General features: G+C 30.8%; 2 protein-coding genes across 2 annotated transcripts; one reads left to right on the top strand and one right to left on the bottom strand.

The window, feature by feature from the left end:
- Nucleotides 1-9,621: 9,621 nt before the first annotated feature.
- Nucleotides 9,622-10,853, top strand: LOC126671185 (uncharacterized). The gene has a single exon (XM_050364919.2). It carries the CDS (start codon nucleotides 9,875-9,877, stop codon nucleotides 10,565-10,567), a length of 693 nt encoding a protein of 230 aa, XP_050220876.1. The 5' UTR covers nucleotides 9,622-9,874; the 3' UTR covers nucleotides 10,568-10,853.
- Nucleotides 10,854-15,102: 4,249 nt separating this feature from the next.
- On the bottom strand, nucleotides 15,103-18,599 carry LOC126675057 (SUMO-activating enzyme subunit 1B-1-like). The gene is made up of 10 exons (XM_050369631.1): nucleotides 18,352-18,599; nucleotides 18,198-18,249; nucleotides 17,895-18,090; nucleotides 17,721-17,800; nucleotides 17,479-17,595; nucleotides 16,796-16,846; nucleotides 16,235-16,301; nucleotides 15,709-15,812; nucleotides 15,522-15,626; nucleotides 15,103-15,431 (listed from the first exon to the last, which is right to left on the bottom strand). Exons 1-10 carry the CDS (start codon nucleotides 18,432-18,434, stop codon nucleotides 15,321-15,323), a joined length of 966 nt encoding a protein of 321 aa, XP_050225588.1. The 5' UTR covers nucleotides 18,435-18,599; the 3' UTR covers nucleotides 15,103-15,320.
- Between the last annotated feature and the right edge of the window lie 1,571 nt (nucleotides 18,600-20,170).

The following is a 20,170-nucleotide window of genomic DNA, read 5'->3' as shown; positions in this document are numbered from 1 at the left end:
TATATTTAAAACAAATTTACCGTTGAACAGAAGAGTGTCTGTTTCTGTTAAAAAGAAAAGTTACAGGCTGATGGTAGGTGGGTTAATTAAAGGATGGGCCACAAGAAGGTAGGTGGTAACTAAGTAAAAGCAATTGGAGTACTGTAGTTAGCAATTAGCAGAAGAGTCTAATTTGGACATCATTATTTCTATTTTAAGCTAATGATATGCTGTCTTTATAATTTTTCATCATTGTTTTATTATGCATCTCCAATCAACCTCTACAATAGAAATTTATAACCCCTCCATATAGAGGAAAAGAATTTCGATATAACTTTATAGATTCACATTATTTTACTTTTACAATCTTATATTTAAACACTATTAACATCTTTATAAAAGAAAAATTAACTTTATAAACTAGTTGCTGATCCACTAATTTTTCTATATAAACAAATAAACTGTTAAATAAATAATAAAATTTATGTATATTATAAATTAATTACATTACATTTTAGACAAATTACAATTATTTTAATAAATAAAAAAATTAAACCTTTTAATATTACAAACAAAAAACAAATGTAATTTAAATTAAAAAAACAATAATAAAAAATTTAACCGTAGATAAATTCATTAATGAAAAAGATTAAAGTACAAATATGAAAGCATATAGCAACAAGTAAATATATGGTATTCCACATACTTCAAAGACAAGATTGTAATTTTAAAAAAGCCTAACTATTTTATATTTTAAATTTTACATTTTTATCAATTACGATCAAACATTTCAATTTTTACAATTATATTCAGTTTGGAAGTTTTTTTTGCGATTATGACCAAAACTTTAACGTTTGCTGTTAAATCCAATTTTTTGTGTTTTTTTATCAATTGTGACCAAACATTTTTATTAACTTCTTTTGAAGTTAGATAAAAAAATTAAAATTGGACGTATTGAGAAAAGACGCAAAGATTTGAATTTAAAAAATAAAATTCAAAGTTTTGGCCACAATTGTAAAAAAATAATAATCAAATTGGATACAATTATAAAAATAAAAAAAATTAATCGTAATTGATAAAAATATACAAAGGTTTGAATTTAGCCTTTTAAATATGTTTGTTTAGCTTTAATTTAAAAAACAAACAATGATTATTAGTAAGTTTATAAGAAATGTATTAAGATTCTATCTTTTGTTTTATAGAGATAATTCTATTCACTTCATAGTAGTTTAATTGATTATTTGTCTACCTTTTTCAATATGTGTATTATTTGAATATAATTTTTATTTTATATATAATAAAAAATAAATTTAATATATATATTTGATTTAAATAAGTAAAATTTAATTATTTTATATTATTACATAATAAATTTATTCTTTATTATTTCATTTTTAATAAAAACTAATAAATTTAAATTTTTAGATGAATATATATATTTTATATTTAGGATAATAAAACATTATAGTATTAATAATAGTAGTAAAAGGAATATGGTGGTAAAAAAAATTCAGAAATAGATATTAAATTTATCATTGGAGAGAGGTCCATTTTATTTTTACATCAAATTATTTTAAAATAGAGATGGGTTGAAAATTATATGATATATATTTAATTATTTTTAGATCGGATTATTAATTTTGATATCTCAGTCCATAATTACATTTAGCCAGATGCTAATTAGTTATTGGCATGGTAAAAGTAAATTAGAGGACCTTCGGTAGAAATGGTGGCAAAACGATCAGAAACCATGGGTTAGGGTACTTAATAGAAAGACATAAATTTTGGGGAGCCCATATCACATGCTATTTATTGATGATAGTAAAAATAGTGATAGTGAGTGTTAGTTCATTTCATATTTATGGTGTTACCTATATATATTACTCATTTATAGTGAAAGTTGTTTGTTTCTTTCTAATTTTTGGCTATGATTCGGTTAATTTAGTCGGATTCGATTCATTTTTAAAATAAAAATTCAATATGGTTATATTTAAGAATTTGGTTAATTACTTTTAATCAACTTAATTTACTCAACCGAAATAACCAACTAATTCAATCAATTTTATTTTATGTTTTTACTTTTTAGAACTTTATTATTTTAATTAATTTAATATGTTTGTTTAAAATGATTCGATAATTAAATCAGTTTGTTTTAGTTTATCTAACCTCTAGTGTAGGAATACTTTAGATCATTAGTCTAAAAACACAGGTATAGATGGCATGACCCATTTTTGATGCTGTGAACGAGATTTGTTTATGTATCTTATGTACTAACTAATAGATTAAAGGTTGGTTAGTATTAAACTTTGCAAGAAATAAAGCGTGCGACATCTTTAGAGGTAGAGGTTCAACTATACACAAAAGGCAGACACTTCTTTCTAAACAAATATTTTAAATTAGAGATCCTAATTTCAATACGCAACCTCAATATGAATATGAAAATTTAATTTTTAGACTACGACCTCACTAGTTGATATTTTTTTTTACTTTTATCGTATGTTTGGAAAATATATTTAAATGGACCTAGTTTATCACGTTAAATTGTGAATTTTTAAAATGATTGACACATGGCTTTACTAAATAAAAATAATCAATCATTAGATATTATATCTATTAATAGTTTTATAATTATAATTATATAAAAAAATAGTTTTATAGTTATTATCAAATGCCATGTAATGGACGATTATTTTCATTTAATAACATACCTTATCACACTTTAATAAAAAGTTACCAATGTAAACTTATTTTATCTAGTAATTTCTTATTTTTTAGACATGATAAAATTGACAAAATCTATCCAGAAAGAGAATATACAAACATAATTAAAAAAACAAACTAAGTGAGAAATATGTATTATACGAATTTATTAATTTTTGGTTTGTTTTAATTTTAATAAATTAAATATTTTAGTTTGTTTTGATTGAGTCAAAAAAATCATTAGAATTTTAAATGGTTCAATTTGAATAGACCAATGTACATCCCTAATTATAAGAGTATTTTCGATTTTTTAAAAAATATCTATTATATAAGAAAGGTTTAATCATAAAAAATATTCTATTTTTTGATTTTTTTTATTTATTGTCTCACCTTTTAAAATTTTCAATTTTAGCTCATCTTTTAAATTTTAAATATAACCATTGTTCGAATTAAAGTGAAAAAAGGTTAAATGAATGGAAATGATCAAAGTTTGTGTAATATCTTAAAGTCATTATGGGTTAGATGCTCTAGAGATGAATATTCTTGATACTAAAAAGTAAAACCTCGAGTCGTTGTGCTTGAAATTTTCTTAATGAGGATTGTGTGGATGTAGTGAAATAGTTTTTTAATTTATCATCTATTCTCGTGAGGCTGCACATCTGCTAGCGCGATATGCTTGTATCATGTTAGTTCATCAGAAATGGTCAAACAATTTTTCTTCTAAATTTCATATATACAAATGTATTTGTTCCGATTTAAATTAATAATACCAATTTCTTTCTCATAAAAAAGAATCTAAATCAAAAAATATGACTCAAGTTTGATTGATTAACTAAAAGTAATATATTTTAATTGAAGTTACTTTATTAACGTATGAATTAATTCACGAACTTTAAAATTATATTCATATACAAGCAAGCTTGTAGGCAGACTCACATTTGATCCGGCTCGCCAATTTATGTAGGAGTTGTTTGTAAAAATAAATAAGAGAAAACTACGTCCCGCACGCTTTTTTAAATTTTTTGCAACAATAGATTCTAACTTTTTATTGTTGCAAAAATACATTTTTTTAATTTTTTTAGTGATCTATGTACTAAAAAAGCGTATTTTTAGAAAAAATAAAATAATAGAGCGTATTTTTTCAAACATTTAGCTGAAATATCTTTTTATAAAAAGCCCTATAAATAATTTGATCACCAGTTAATTTAGACTCGATTTATTTACATCTGCGCGAAACATATATATACATAGAATATAAATCAGGGTAAACCTAATTTAGGGTCATTAAACTATACGATTTCGGTTCCTTAGGTCCCTCAACTTTTATTTAACTTTCTCAAATTCTGAAATTTTTGTTTTTTAATCCGTTAGTTCCTTTAACTTTCGTTTTTGGGTTCACTAAATGCCTAAACTTTCATTTTTTTAATTCATTTGATCCTTAAATGGAATGAACTTAAAAACAAAAAATTTGAAAACATGAGAAAGGCAAAATTAAAATTGAGAGTTCTGAAAAATTAAAACAATATAGTTTAAAAATCTCAAATAAATTTAGCCTATAAATTATAAACTGACTCATTCATATAAACTAATAAAGGAGCTCAAACTCGTCCATTTAAATTAACAAACAAGCTCGAGTCGGCAATTATCATGAGCGGGGGTTGGTCCATTTAGAGCCAAGTAAGAATTCGATAATTGTGGGCTCTTATTCATACCATAATGAAGATTTATTAGGTGCCTATATAGTATATACTACATACAGATGGCCAGTGACACGACTCTGATTTGACCAAAACTTTTAGATTGCTGAGATAATCAATCATCAATTCATGGATATTAAGCACTCACAATACACAATTTTGTTTCTATATGTATAATTTTAAAACTTTATTTATCAGTGGCCATCAAATTTGTCATTATTGCAAATCTTTAAGGAACACTCACTGTTAAGGATAAGGTTTCATGTCAATAAACCTCTTCAATACGACTATACATGCACTATTTTTTTCCCGACTATACATTATTGTTGATCATGTAATTTAAAGTTGAAGCTTTTCATAAAAAAGAAGTTAAGATATCGTTTCCCACCTGTTTGTTTTGGCGTATCATTATAGATGATTATCATTAATGCATTATCTCTCAATTAAAGAAATTTATACGCATCTTTAATGGAAAAATTCAGGTCAAAAAATTCAAGTCTCGTTTTCCTAATTAAAATACCTACAACTAAATGTGTATGATTAACCCAATCCATCCTTAATTTAATTGACTTCTCTAAGTTTCCAACTCAAAAACGAAAAATTCTAAACACAATTTCAGTATGAATAAGTCAATTGATTAATAGATAATAAGAAATATCTACTACCAACTCCTAAATTCATGATAAAATTATTAGTATATTATTTTTTATTTTTAAAAAAATAATTAGATTCATAGTTTTTTAATACAGTAATTAGCACGACTTTCCTACTAGATTTTAATATTACTTCCTCCGTCTCAAATTAATAGATAAATTTATATAGATATAAATATTTAAAAAAAATAATCTATTAGGACAAAACCAATTATTTGATAAAAAATATACAATACTTTATCTTTATTTAATATAGTATGTAATTTTTTGTCTTTTAACATTTTTTGTTTAATTTTTAATATTTATACTAGAATTTATAAAAATATATGTGATATTAATTATTTAAATAATAAACAGTTATCTGTAATTTGGAACAATAATAATAATAATACCACCTATTAATTTGATAAGGAGGAAGTACATGAAATGAAAAAGTCTATCCATGCCAGTTACAAAACTCACTTGGAGTACTTATAATAATGATGATTTATATTAATAAACCTATAAGATGGATTAGGTCAGTCAGTTAGCACTACGACCCAATTAGGACCACGGGCATGTAATGATACAGTGATAATGTACAGTAATTTCCTTTTTAGGTATGCTCACCAAGCCTGTTAAACATTTTAATCTAACCATGCTTACACCCTATTTCGGCTCTAGAATCTAAGAAATAAACAATTAATTTTGCATCATATAAGATAATAATAGCAACCTAAAATGATAGACCCTAAAACCAGACAATTAATCATTACGCAGCTCGATTAAGATCCCCTTTTTATGCATAACTTAGACCATAAATATAGATAATAAACCTTGCTAAATGATTTAATTAGATAATTATTACAAAATTACGAGAAGGTTAAACCGAAGTTGCAGCAAGTACATAGAGATCAAGAAAACCTAACTTTGTCAAAATAATAATGCACTGTCAAAATAATAATGTAGTTCGGAATTGGATGACTAAAGTAGCAATTTTACAAACTAAGGAAATGATATGCATGTCCAAATAATTGCATGGTTTTTAGAAATGAAAAAAGGATGTGAAGGTAGTGAGGTCCTTGTCTGTGTATAATCAGCTCCAAAATGTAATAATTTGGGGCACTTGAACAACCACGTGCTCCTATTTTTATTTTTCTTCATTCAGCTGCACACAGATTAAATCCACTATATACGGATCCATTTTGTCCATATCAAATTCAGATTCTTACATAAATGATTTTCGCCAGCAATTTTGCCGCTTCAGTACTGTCAAGTGGGCTTCGCTGAATAACTTGTTGCAGGGGGCAAATTAATTGGACTTCAGCAAGCTTCTATTTGTGCCAGCCTTTGCCCTCGTCTAGCTAGCCCATGTCCTTGAGTTTCGCTTATGGCTGTCCAACTAGATCTTGCCTAGCCTGTTCAACCCGATAATTTGCGAATAGCACGTTTAATCCTGTTTATTAAATGTGTTAATTTTTTCATATTTTTGATCTTTATATACATATAATTACCTATATAATAGAAGTGTCGTGTTCAAATTTCGTATCTAACACGATTAGTTAAACGTATCGAATTTAAACTTATTAGATATACTTTAATTTAAATCTACGATCATTTATATTATAATGTTTCGAATTGTTAGCCTAATTCTTTGTTAAGGCTGATATTTAGATAAATATATACAAAATAAAATAAGTAACACAATTTTAAAATCGTGAAATATTTAACAAGCATACTCTATCTGTGGGTATATAAAACTATATTACCTAATTTTTACATTTTCTTTTATTAGTTTTTATATTAATTACTACTTTTTCATTAGATTGGACAAAGAAAGTATAGAAAAGAGGGACCCGTGATCCTCATTATAAAGTATTATAAATAGTAAATCTCTTTCTTTTTTTCTCTACATGTGAGCTTGTCTAATGCCATGCAGGAAAACACTAAACATACCTTCAATCTTTTCCCTTATATTCGAAGTTTCAAGACCTCTAAAAATTAAATCATGCTGACTCATGAAATTAAATTTCTGAATGTCCGGTCAAATTGCCACGTAGAGATGACATGTCATAAAACTACACTGCCATATGTTTTTAATTGAGAATCAGAAAGTAATAAGAAGATCCCACACGTTAGACAGCCACCACACATTTGCATCCCACCAGAAACCCTAATGAGGACTTTCGGCAACAGAGATTAGACTTAACATGTTACATAACAGTGTTAATTTGGTGGGACAAAACTAATTATGCTAAAAGGAAAATAAAATAGTTTCTTTCTTTGTGAAATGTGTATATATACAATTTGGTGTTGTTATTGTCCTTTAGCTTTGAAGAACCTTAATTTGCTGCACTCAAGTCAAGACCTTAGAGAGAGACAACAAAATGTAAAAGGAAATTTCCAAAACATGGCACCTGAAGGTAGGGTGGACTCCAACTTATTCTTAAAAAATTAAATTAAATATTATTTTTGATATAATTATATTATAATAATTATTATTTAATAGTTCGAAACAGAAAACAACGAATTACCGACGAAAAAATTATAATTTAGCGACGGATTTAAACCTTTCACCGTCATAAATTTAATTTTGCAACATAGTTCAGCCTGTTACCGACGGAAAATTCTGTTACTAAAAATGATGTTTTCTAGTAGTGACAGGGATTGAAATTCAACTATATAACCTAACGAACTCCGAGAAAACCAAAAAAGAGACATGATATTGGACGTACCGAATCCTTCACATTCAAAAATCTATATGCTACTTCCTTTTATTTTAATTAGTCCTTATTAAATATTTTGATTTTAAAAAATTTATGCTCTTAATATTGTGTATGTCTAATTTCTTTTAACAAACTGTCATTGTTTTAATTTACATAAAGTGGCATTTTATATAATTTCATCTTAAATAGAACCATATATATATATAACATAAAAGTTATTACTAAAAGAATTTTTGAATGAATTTGGGCAAAAAGAAATGATTAATAGAGAGGATCAAAATGTCACTCAGTAGTGTCTAAGAAAAGCATGACATATCATGGTAAGATAATCTGACATTGGATATGCATGTGATGATGTTTTGTGGATCCCATTTCGGACCCACATTAACATGGGTTTCGTCCTACTTGACCCAGCTCACCGACCCAAATCTCTCGAAGAGGTATTGTAAAGGCCCATAAACCCATGAATAGTATTTGTAGTTCTGCCATTTCAGCAGGATTGATGACTGGAAAAGATGTGACTCTTGGCATGCGTCCTGTATAGCTACCACCGGACCAAGATAATCAAATTCATTACAGCAAGGTTAGTCCAATGCTGTATGATATTTATTAATAGGCAATACCTTTAAACAAAATATCAACTAATAAGATACATAGGTTACAAGAAACTTATCGAATCCGGGTCTTTATGGATCCTTTTCATAAAAACATAATTATTTTTTAAATTACAATTTACTCATGTGAGATTGATCCATCATACCGTCCGTCTAGATAAGTATTTCTCCTTACTGAGTACTTTATAGCATATATTTAGGGTATATTTAGCAAAAGAAGTTGAGTAAGATGAAAGTGGAATAATTTTGAATGTGAACCATGCTTTTGTGAAGCCCAAGTGAAATTGTCGAATAGAATATAGGCCTTGAGACATTGGACAAAAGGTTCTGATTTACCCAAATCCTGCAAAATCTGTAGAGGACACAGTGTGTAATTTAATACAATGGAAAAGCTTCTTTCAGCCCAGAATTACATATTAATGCACCAGGTGATTATATCTTATGGGCCAATAGGAAAGCTTTTGGGTTCAGGTACTTTTGGGCTAGCCGCGTCTTCTGAACTCTTGAAAGAAATTAGAACAAATCCACGGTTACACTAATTGTGTAATGAAATGAGTGGAAATCACAAAACTATTCAAAGACCACTAAAATTTTAAATTGCCTAAAAAATTATTTTTTATCCAAAAATATTAATATTTGTCATTTTTACACTTTTATTTATCATATAAATGTATACCAAACACCACAAAAATAAATGATGAACATTTATGATAATTTATAAATATGAAGCACAAAAAGCGAAAAAGAATGATATTTTTTAAAATTGACTAGGTAATTTTTCGCTAAGATATGAAATTTGCCAAATTATTCTAACAATACATACAAAAAAAACTTAATAAATCTGGCATTTCGTAAATTTCTTAAGTTGTATCCAACAATACATATCAGTAGAGTAAGTCCTCGTCACAAAAAAAAAATAAGTACATATAAAAAATCAATAAATTTGGCATTTCGTAAATTTCTTATGTTGTACCCAACAATACATATAAAATAATGTTAATTAGTACTTAAAGACATACTAAAATGGAGCTAATTAACATGAAAAATCAGTCTAATAATTTGGCAAATTAATCAAATTTAGCTGTAAATGGCAACAAACAATAACAATTTCTTTTCTACACAAAACATATTCAATACATTTCTCCATAAACCTCACCAAACCCCACTAATTATTTCCTCTTTGCTGTTCTGGACTGGTCATCAAAAAAAAATGAGCGGCGACGTTAATAAACATATTGAGCAAATGAGTTAAAACCCTAGAAAAACAAATTTGTTTTGTTCAATAAAAGTGCGTAACACCAGTCTGAAAAAGCACAGCCATTACACTGATACAGTGAGACAAACCTAATAACCGGTCGGCGTGGTACAAACCCTACTTTTTCTACTTTCACTGTTCCACTCTCATTACCTGCCAATTTTTTACCATTCCCCAACAAAACCTCTCGTCCCTCACTCTCCTTTTCAATACCATTATTTATTTACACACTAAAATAAAGTTTTACATTTCAGGATAAACCCACAAAAAAATGAAGGTTAAACGTAAAGGAAATGCGCTCTCTTCACCATTATCTTCACCTTCTTCTTCGTTTAAAGATGCCGACTCACTTTTAAAGCTACTCCCAGTTACCATTTTAGCCTTGGCGTTCTCTCTGCCGAACCAGGACCGTGAGGTTTTGGCTTATTTGATTTCAAGGTCTATGAATGGCTCTAACCAGAGTTACCATGGTAAGAGCAAGTGCAGGAGTGTGAAAAAGATGGGTGCTTTTGAATGTGGGTGTTTTGAGTGTTACACTAGCTTCTGGTACAGATGGGATTTGTCTCCTAATAGGGAGTTGATTCATCGAGTTATTGAAGAGTTTGAAGAGCATTTGGTGGTGAATGAGTCTCCGAGGAAACAGAACCGAGGCGGTAAGAAGAAAGGCAGTAAAAAAGTTGATGTTATTAAACTAGCTGATGAAAAGGATTCTGCAGAAATATTACCTGCTGTTGAAGATGAAGTGGTAATGATGAGGCAAGAGAAAACTGAAGGTCTGGTTATGGAGGAACATGAAGAAGAGAAGATTGGTAGTGGTGATGTTCTTGAAATGGAGGTGGTGACTGTACAAGCAGCAATGGGATTAGGAGCTAGTTACCATAAGGGTTTTGCCAGGAAGGTATTACCGGATGTGGTTGGTTTGTTAAACTCTCGTTTATGGAGTCTCTGGAGTCCGGGTATTTAATCAATTTCATTTAGCTATGAAAACACAAGAAAAGTAGGAATCTTTACTTAATTTAAGCTGTTAATTTGGGGTTTTATGGTGGGATTTTGAGCTCTGTTTTGGGTATAGTATTGGGTTTATGGGATAGAATCATTTGGAAATTATATTATTGCTAATGTAGGTTTATTGATGGATTAATGATGTTCAGTTTCTGTTATTAAAGTTGATATGACAATAGTGAAAAGCAGAGCCTAGTCTATGAGTATTAGTAATTCATTTTCAGTGTATAGAAATTTGAAGTTTTGACTGTGAAAATTGGTATAATGAATGCCCTAGCCCCTAGTTCATCTTTACTGTAATTTTTACGAATCCTGTCACGGGCAAAACCAGAGGATAACTATTTTGTAACAAAATCATAGTGACGTTAGCTAGTCAGAGGGATGGGTTTTTGACATATTTGTGTCTCATGGACACAAAAATTCTGGTTTTGTGCCTCCCACCCGCTATCTGAGATAGCGGGCTGCACACCAGTCCGCCATATGAGATGGCGGGCTGCACACCAGTCCGCCATATGAGATGGCGGACTGGTGCTAATTTGGGTGATTAAACCTAATCACCCAAATTAGCACCAGCCCGCTATCTCATATAGCGGGCTGGTCCCTCCCCAATGATTGGGGAGAGAGTAATTTACTCTCTTCCCAATCATTGGGGCAAATTATATTTTTTTTTTAAAACCTATTATATATAATAAATCGTAGTTCAAGCTAGCTATTTTCGGGCTAGTTTCGGACGCTTTCGAGCATTAATTTTTAGAAAAATTCTAAACAAATATTGTAGGTAACCATTCAAACTAATGGATATATGACACTTTAGGTTCGAAGGGTCCAATATAAAAAAAAAATATAACGTTAAGTATCTCCATAATTTTTTTTATCAAAGTCCAAATTCAAAACCGAATCAAACATGAACGTCCAATTTATACATTACTAGTTTCGCATTACGTGCTATGCTCGTGGCTCGTAACGTAACTCGTCAATGAACATATTAGTAAAAATATTATAATTATATCAATTTTTTATTTATAATTAATATTAAATTAGTTAAGAATTTTTGTAAAAGCCATACTGAATTTATTCTTTTTTTGGTTTTATAATAACCATAATTAAATCATTAACTTAATTTTATTAATAATATCTTTAAAAATAATAAGATTGAAATTTAAATAATATTATATTGACCAAATATTGTATTTTAATTTCGTAATTCAATCAAACTAAAAGATAGGTATTCCTACTAATTTGGAGATAATTTAGTTATTTTTTACATATTAAAAACTAAAGGTATAATAATATATTAAATCATGATTTAGTTGTACTACTATTTTATTAATTTCATGCTGCTAAGAAAAAAAGTGAAATTTGTTGTTTTCTTTTTATATCTATTTTTGTGTTCATGATTTGATTGTATTGAATTTTAAATTAATGCAGCAAATGGAAGCCAACGTGACAGTCAATTGTGTGTATCTAGGAACTACGATTTATTATATATAATAGGTTTTTTAAAAAAAAAAATCTGCCCCAATCATTGGGGAGGGACCAGCCCGCTATATGCCAAAAACCCCACAGGGATGATATAATTTCGTAAGCAAAAGGTGTATAATTAGTAAATGTGATTGTTGATGATGAATTTGAGATATTATGTGAATGTTGTTTTTATGTAAAATCTGAATTTTTGCGGCAATTGCTAGTGAACAAGTTCTGATGATATTATTAATTTTAGTTGCGCATTGGCAAGGTAGTGTCATAAGACAGAGTGGGCCAGATTTAATGGGGTATGATAATTCGGCAGCGATTTGTTGTTTGTCAACTAAAGGCATATATGATGATTAGGGAGTTGGGGTATAAACAAGTTCGATCCGGAATTATTGCAAACCTCGAGCTAGAAAGCATCACACGAGCCTTAGTTTGAGTTTTTGAGCTTGAATGACATTTAAATTACTCGAACTCAATTCGAGTAAACTCGGGTCCGATAAATGATGAAAAAATGACTTGAAAAAATGATCAAATATGAGGCACATATTGTTCCTCCATAACTTGAGCTAGAGTAACAATGTATTGATCTGAGCAAAGATTTGAGTATGGTGATGATATGATGAGAGCACAGCAAAAACAACAAAATGAATTCAATAATTTGAGAGTTGAAAATGGACCCATCTCTCTCCGAAAAAGAAAGAAGCAAATCAACTTCACATTATAAATTCTGCTGCCCCACCAAAAACTAGGCAGCATTACTGTATGGTTGAATTGAAAGCAGAGGCTTATCCACATCCATTCATATATATCTTGACCAACATCCTTGTGACTCATTATTCCTTAGTTCAAACAAATTGGGAGCAGTGGACGTGGAGGTAGATACATAAATAAATTCCAAAAGTAATGGCCCATTAAATTCTCTCCAGACCAAAGAGATTGGGCTTCTTCACTCTCTTATCAACACCCTTACTTTCCTACCCTACCCAATCAATACTGGACTTTTTTTTGGGTTACATTGTAAAATATAAAGGGCAAAAAGTAAATTAACTAAAATTTAATTAAACTTGTGAGTTAGAATCAAGTATTTTAAAAGTCGAACTCGACTTGATGATTAACTCGAGTTGCTCAAATTCGAGCTCAACTCAGTATGAATCAAGTCACTTTTCGAGTATCCTGCAAGACAATTTTGAATAACTCACAAGTTATCTCGACTCGACTCAGTTACATCCTTAAACGGCTATAACAGACTGCAAGGCTGAATTTTCTGTACTTTTGATTCGATTTAAATTTTATTATTCAATCGATTAATTGAACTTATGCGAATTCAAGCTTGTATTGTTAGATTTATGAAGAAAGAATTTATCTTAAAAAGTATATATATATATATATATATATATATATATATATATAACACATTCAAAAAGTTTCGAATGAATTGTCAAGAAAAGAAAAATTCATGCATTCCAAGTCTTTAACATGAAAATCATTCTGAATTCTAATGGAAGTTAAAGAAATCATGTTGGGACTAAATGAACATAACTACCTTTCTTATCACCAATTCCGACAGTAAGGCCTTTAATTAAAATGATCATTACACACAGTACTATTAAACCAACAGCAACCCAATTCTTTACACCATTTCCACCTCTTTGCTTCTCCTCCACGTTAGCCGCCACCGCCACCGCCGCAGCCGTCTCTCCCCCATCCGTCGTCACCTTTTCTTTCTCAATACACTCTTCACATACAAAAGAAGAAGACGACGAGGACGACGAACAATGTACAGGGTTTACCAACTCTTCTGCACTATCAATAATATAACTAATTTCCCCATCATCATCAAAATCATAAGACCACACTGACCTCAATTCACTCGTCTCATCACCACCGCTCTCCTCCGCCTCGAAAAGCCGCCTCCCTTTCAACTTTCCGCTCTCCCTGGCCGCAATTCGGTCTCCCACTATCTCTAAAATAGCCAAGTCATTGTTCCTCACGTTCCATGGTGATGACTTGGAAGGTGACCTCCTGTGTTGAAGTGAAGACATGAGTTTTTTTGGAGAGTTGTCGAGGAGATCAAGATTTTTGGTTAGGGTTCTTGAATCTGATGATGATCTACGTAAGTTTCTTGGTTTTGACTGTTTTATGGAGTCCCATTTTTCTTCTAAAGAGTTTAACTGTTGTTGCAATTGTTCTTGTGTTTCTTTGGCTTCTTTACTTGGTTGTTTCATGGTAGGGTTGTCTTGTTTTGAAGTAATGATTGGATGTTAGTGGGATTTGATTTACTTATAATGTTGGAGATAAAAACTGCCACCATCTGTAACTGTTTTTTGAATTTTATTATTTTTTGAATTTCATTTTGCAGTATTTATGATGATACCGTTTGAGAAAAATTATAATCCGGTTCACTATTCTACATAATTTCTACCAATTGTATTCCTCAAGCCTTGAAGAACCCTAATAATAGGGTGCATTCGGTGAGCTAAATTAAATAATTTAATTGTTTCAAATCCAAACTTAATAAAATTTATATGCATTTGAAATATTTTAAACTGTACCAGTCAGTTTAATTTGATTTTTTTGTTTGATTTACATACTAATAATAAGCTAAAAATATTTTTATTTTTAAAATGAATTAAACCGCACTAAAAATTAAATTTTTTATAATATCAAACTATACCAAACCGAATTTATTAGTTTGATTCAATTTTTCCAAAACAATTACTTATTTTTCACTTGATTATAATTACTAATGATACTAAATTAGATGAATTCACAAAGTAACACCCAAATAGGCTCCCTTTTTTACACTTTGTTCTGATTTGGCAGACAATCTGATTGCCTATCCCTACCACCATCATCATAAGACCATTTTAGAAGGCGCCTGCATTAGTCTACTATGGTCCACGACCATTAACCCAGATTTCACCAAGGATATCGAAATTTACGCTTAAACCCAGAATTCACCGAGTACTATGTCGACATCAGAGCCACGCTATTAAAATGCGCTTAAACGTAAGATGCAACGTATTACTACAAATATAGATTACTAAGATTAGATAAGAGTATGATGAAGGAAAAGAATACAATCCAAGCACATCCAACCAATAACTTTAAGGATTATCAGTAAAAGCCTATGTTCAGGAAACTAATTGCAGTTTTCTAAGGCATCAACTTCTAGCTTCGGTTAATTGTCAGCTTCAAAAAATGTCCTACACGGGAAATGCGGGTAAAGCAGCATCTCTAGTTTAGTGGTTAGTGGGTGATATGTCCTCTATTATGCCCTTTCCATCCATAGCATCAAAGAAGAAGAAATTCTTGAGGGGATCACCTTTGCCTGATATTGCTTTAATGACCTCCTATTGGATTTAATACGACAGATAGAAAATAAGGAAATCAAATTTCAAAAATAAGATGGAGATGGTAAGAATTATTCTCAGAAATCCAACCTGGCCAAGGATTCCTCCGATGATGGCACAAACTGGAGGAAATTCTCGTCTACCCATCACCAATCTTTCCAGGAGGGCATTTGGAATATGAGCTTCATTCAAAGACTGAAAAAACATTCAAATGGTTAGGGAGTAAGAAGATAAACCTAAAATATTCCACCCAAACAGCCAAGTTTTCCTGTTATACCTGTGCCTCACAAATTTCCTTTTTCAGGCTGATTACAGCAGGAAGATCCTCAATACAGATTTCACTTGGATTACGCCCCTCCGCCTCTTCAAACCTTTCTATCACTGCAAAGAAAGGATGTTAAACATGAATCCTCTTCTTTTAAAAGACAGTTTGAAGTTTGAGAACAGCTAGAAAAATAATGTAAGTCGGAAGTCCCTGTTTGATGGAGCAGAAACATCAAAGCACAGATATCTTAAAAGCAGATAGCCAAAACATCATCTTCCTATGCCCAAAACAATAAAATATCAAAGCCATTCTCCTTCAAGAAACGTACATTTATCAATGAAACTTTAGATTAACTCAGTCTCTTAGGTATGTATGCGCTCAAAGATACTAAAGATTCACCTAGATAAGCAGCCAGTGAATGCACCTTAGCTTTTCAAAGCTAGCGTGTATAGCTTCCTCATTTTGCCATTTTTTTAATATATCTTTTTATACTTTTATTTTTTTCCAAGGAAATTAATGACAGAATTAATTATCACACCTCTCATAGCAAAGTATAGCTTCGACATTTTCCTTGGAAGTGTTCTCCAAGGTACTGAAATTGCTTCCTGCATCAAGTACACAGGCTATTAGTATATGGAAGGCTAATGTGCATATCAAAGTAAGAACATTACCAACAAAAACATTCATAGTTTTAAACTATAGCATCAGTTTTATTTCCATCTAAGTAGTATAAAACCCCAAAATCCGAAAATGCATGTGATGAACATTTACAAGGTCAAGCCAGCAGCATATCTTTTAATTCTATCATTTTCCCTAATCGACATTATCTCTGCGCTAAAAGACTCACTGACTAGATTATCCATAAATGAAATTACATAGAAGCAACTTAGCTTTTCAGTTTTAACAATAATTTGAAATTCTTAACTCTAGATCCCCTATGAAATTTGTATTGCCATTTTATAATATATACTCAAAAATTCTACTGTATAATTGAATTGTTCAATACCATACACCTAAATTGGGTTATGACAAGATCATCGATTGTGCACTGACGGTTTATAAAGTCAAGTTCACAAAGAAACTAAGAAGTTCATAATACCTGAAAACTTGGGTATTGCAATTCACATTCAGTAGTTTCGTCCTTCTTTTTCTGTGAGAAGAGAGAATCAATATAAAGTTAGGCCTCAGCTAATGGAGCTTGATTTTTCAGGAAATTAAAAGCCGTAAAGTAGTCTTGGACATTAGCTACAATTTTAAAATATTAAGAGCCTAGAGAGGAGCTCTTAAACAGACAAGTTTAAGTCTAAGTCCAGCACAATGATACGAGAAAGAGTATTACGTTCACTTTCTAGAGCAAGACTACAGATGGTATCACTTCTACAAGACAAGCTCTATACTTAAGATTCTTCACTTTATAAATTAAACTCCACAGTTAAGTTAAGCCCTTTGCAGGTTCATAATACATTCACAAAGCAATATGGAGTTCAGAATCACTCAGTTTTCTCGTCATCCATCCACTAACCAAACACTACAAATACCCCTATTTTAGTCATTTCAAAAGACTAACATTTAACATGAAGTAGGATGTCAATCTCATATCACATTCTTCCGAGCATCCTTATAACAGAAGATTGAACCAAAAAAGGAAGCAACATTACAAGCCATATATAGCATCTTAAATAGAAAAGAGCAGTTTGGTGCTTTTATAGAAACAAATTGATGCTTTTCCAATATAGCCATGATCAGATGCTTGATGAAAAGGTAATGATGAAGGATACTCACCTTTGCGTATATATACTTCTGCAAATCAACAAAAATCTCACCACAAGAATCTCTACAGTCCACAGCATAAAATGCTACACGCTTTGATAACTTGCGGCACTTCTCATTTAACAGTTTCTGGAATGAAAACATAAAATGCAATTAAAACATGAGTACTAAAAAAAGAATGCAAAAGGAGAAAATAAAGTAACTAAAGTATAAATTTAAGGATTTGCTAAATAGAAAGTCAGTTTGTCTAGTACTTTGGTAGTAATGGTGCAGCAACTGACAACTACAACATCAAATTTATCAAAGAAGTTTGCGTCAAAGCCAGACAAATCACCTGCAATTCAGAAATTTTCAATAGTTCGCAATTAGTTGCATCCTAGGAGCTGAAATTTTTGTAAATAAAGGACAAGATCAAATCTAGATCAGACCTTTCTCAACTAAAACACGAACCATAGGATTAAACTCTTTCAAAGAGCTGCAACAAAGCTCAGCAATAGTTTTGCCAGCATAAGACTCCTCATCCGGCGGGATTAAAAAGTTAGCCGACAACGACTCTTCGGTAACAGCCCGGTCATCCACCAGTGTCAAACTACCAACTCCAGCTAGAACTATGTTCTTGCAGAACTGACAACAAACACACACAAACAAAGTCCTCAAGAACAACACAGCATATTACATACAAACACAGTTAAACAGTAAAAAAAATACGAAAAAGAGCATAAGAATTATACCTCGGCAACAGTTCCTTTCATTCCATATACTAATATATGTGATTTGGTCAGTCTTTAAAACACACCCAAACAAAAAACAAACTCACTGGTTATCATTACATAGAAAAAATTAGTTGTGAAATTGAGAATGGCAAAGGTAAAGTAAAAGTGGAACCTTCGTTGAGCATCAGCGCCCCAAACCCTAATTTGACGATCATAGAGTGCTGTCTCCTGCTCTGTTAACTCTTCACCCTCCATAATTAACTCTAACCCCAATAAATTAAGGTAAACTTTAATAAGCCCTTGAATTTAATTTTGGTTGGGGTGCAAGAGAGAATTTTCTTCTTTTTTTGCGATGCAATAAACTTAGTTCGGATTGGTTACTGTAAGAATTTGAAGTAGTAAAGAAAAGCGAGTTCCGTTGTGTTCTGCTATTTTTCAACTTCTAATTGGGTCAAACTGATAACCCGGGTCAAGTTGGATTTGATTTATTTGGGCTTTTAGTAATTTCTTATGGGCCTTAAGGTTTTCTTGATTTTATTGGTACCTCTTGAATGATAAAATTAGTGACGAATTTATGCTAAGCTTGCTGTTGTTATTCAGAATAATTTCTTCTGATAGTACAATGTTTACAATAAATTAATAATTCATGTAATACTGTTGTTGGCATAACAAACTAGGGGTGTGCAAAAACCGACCGAAACCGAATAACCGAACCGAACCGACAAATTCGGTTCGGTTCGGTTTGAAAAAGTAGAATATTTTCGGTTGGTCGGTTCGGTTCGGTTTTTAGAGTAAAAAAATTTCAGTCACTTTTACACGTAAACCGAACCGAAAAACCGAACCGAACCGAAATAACCGACCGAACCGACAGGTTCGGTTCGGTTCGGTTTGAAAAATTAAATTTTTTCAGAATTTCGGTTCGGTTCGGTTTCTTAAAAAACCAAAAATTTCGGTTCGGTCGGTTCGGTTTAACCGAATGCACACCCCTATAACAAACCATGCTATAGACTAGTTTTATTCTTTCTTTCTTTTTTTTCAAAAAAAAATATTACATATATTATTGGACTATTTGCTCGAAAAGCACATGGTTACTGTGATAAATATTCATATAGAAATATTGATGTAGGAATAGTCCTCAGATTGGATAGTTTATCTCATAAGACTTTGAGGTTTGTGAAGTAATCAATAACAGTCAAATCTCCTTGTTTGAAAGCAAAAATTTCTTCCTATAATTCTGCAATTTTACAAGCATGACTTTGAGAAAATCTTTCTCTCAACTCATTCCACACATCAATAGCTCCATCAATTCACATTATACTTTTTCTTATGTTGGGTGATAAAGTCTGTAAGATCCAAGATTGTACCATCACATTACATCTGTCCCAAGTACCATAGATTTTTTCATGCTTTGAAGGAATTTTTGTTGAAATAAACTTTTTTTTATTCTTTGATTTCAGCGCCATTTTCATTGATCTAGCCCAAGAATGATAGTTAGATCCAACTAAAGAAGTTGTAACAAGAACAACAGAGGGACTTTCATTAGGATGATGGTAAAATGGACTTGAAGCCATTTCTTCTGGTCTCAAAGAAGAACCAGTACTCATGATTAATAACAGAATCAAATCTGTTTGGCAAGAAAGAAAATAATAGAGACAATGACAGATTTTGAATCAAAAGATGATCAGAAACTTATAGAAAGAACAAATTTTGAATCGCAATAATGAGATGAGCAGGATGATCTATTTTGTAAAGTGAGATCATAAGAGAAGAGAGAAATATGGTCTGTTTGGTAGCTGAGAAAGTGAAAGAAAAATGGCAATTACTGCTGAAAAAGAAAAGAAAACAGAGAGCCTTGCTCTGATACCATATCAAAGAAATGAATTAGGGAGATAAATATCTTCTCTGATTTATTAACTTGTGATCATGAAGCTTATATATAAGATAGATGTCATGTCATCAATCATCTACAACATGCTGACATGGCAAATAAC

Source organism: Mercurialis annua, linkage group LG3 (genome assembly GCF_937616625.2).
Source record: "Mercurialis annua linkage group LG3, ddMerAnnu1.2, whole genome shotgun sequence".
Classification (NCBI taxonomy): Eukaryota; Viridiplantae; Streptophyta; class Magnoliopsida; order Malpighiales; family Euphorbiaceae; genus Mercurialis; species Mercurialis annua.
The sequence above is the reverse complement of the archived record's forward strand: the minus strand, read 5'-3'. Positions and strand labels throughout refer to the sequence as shown.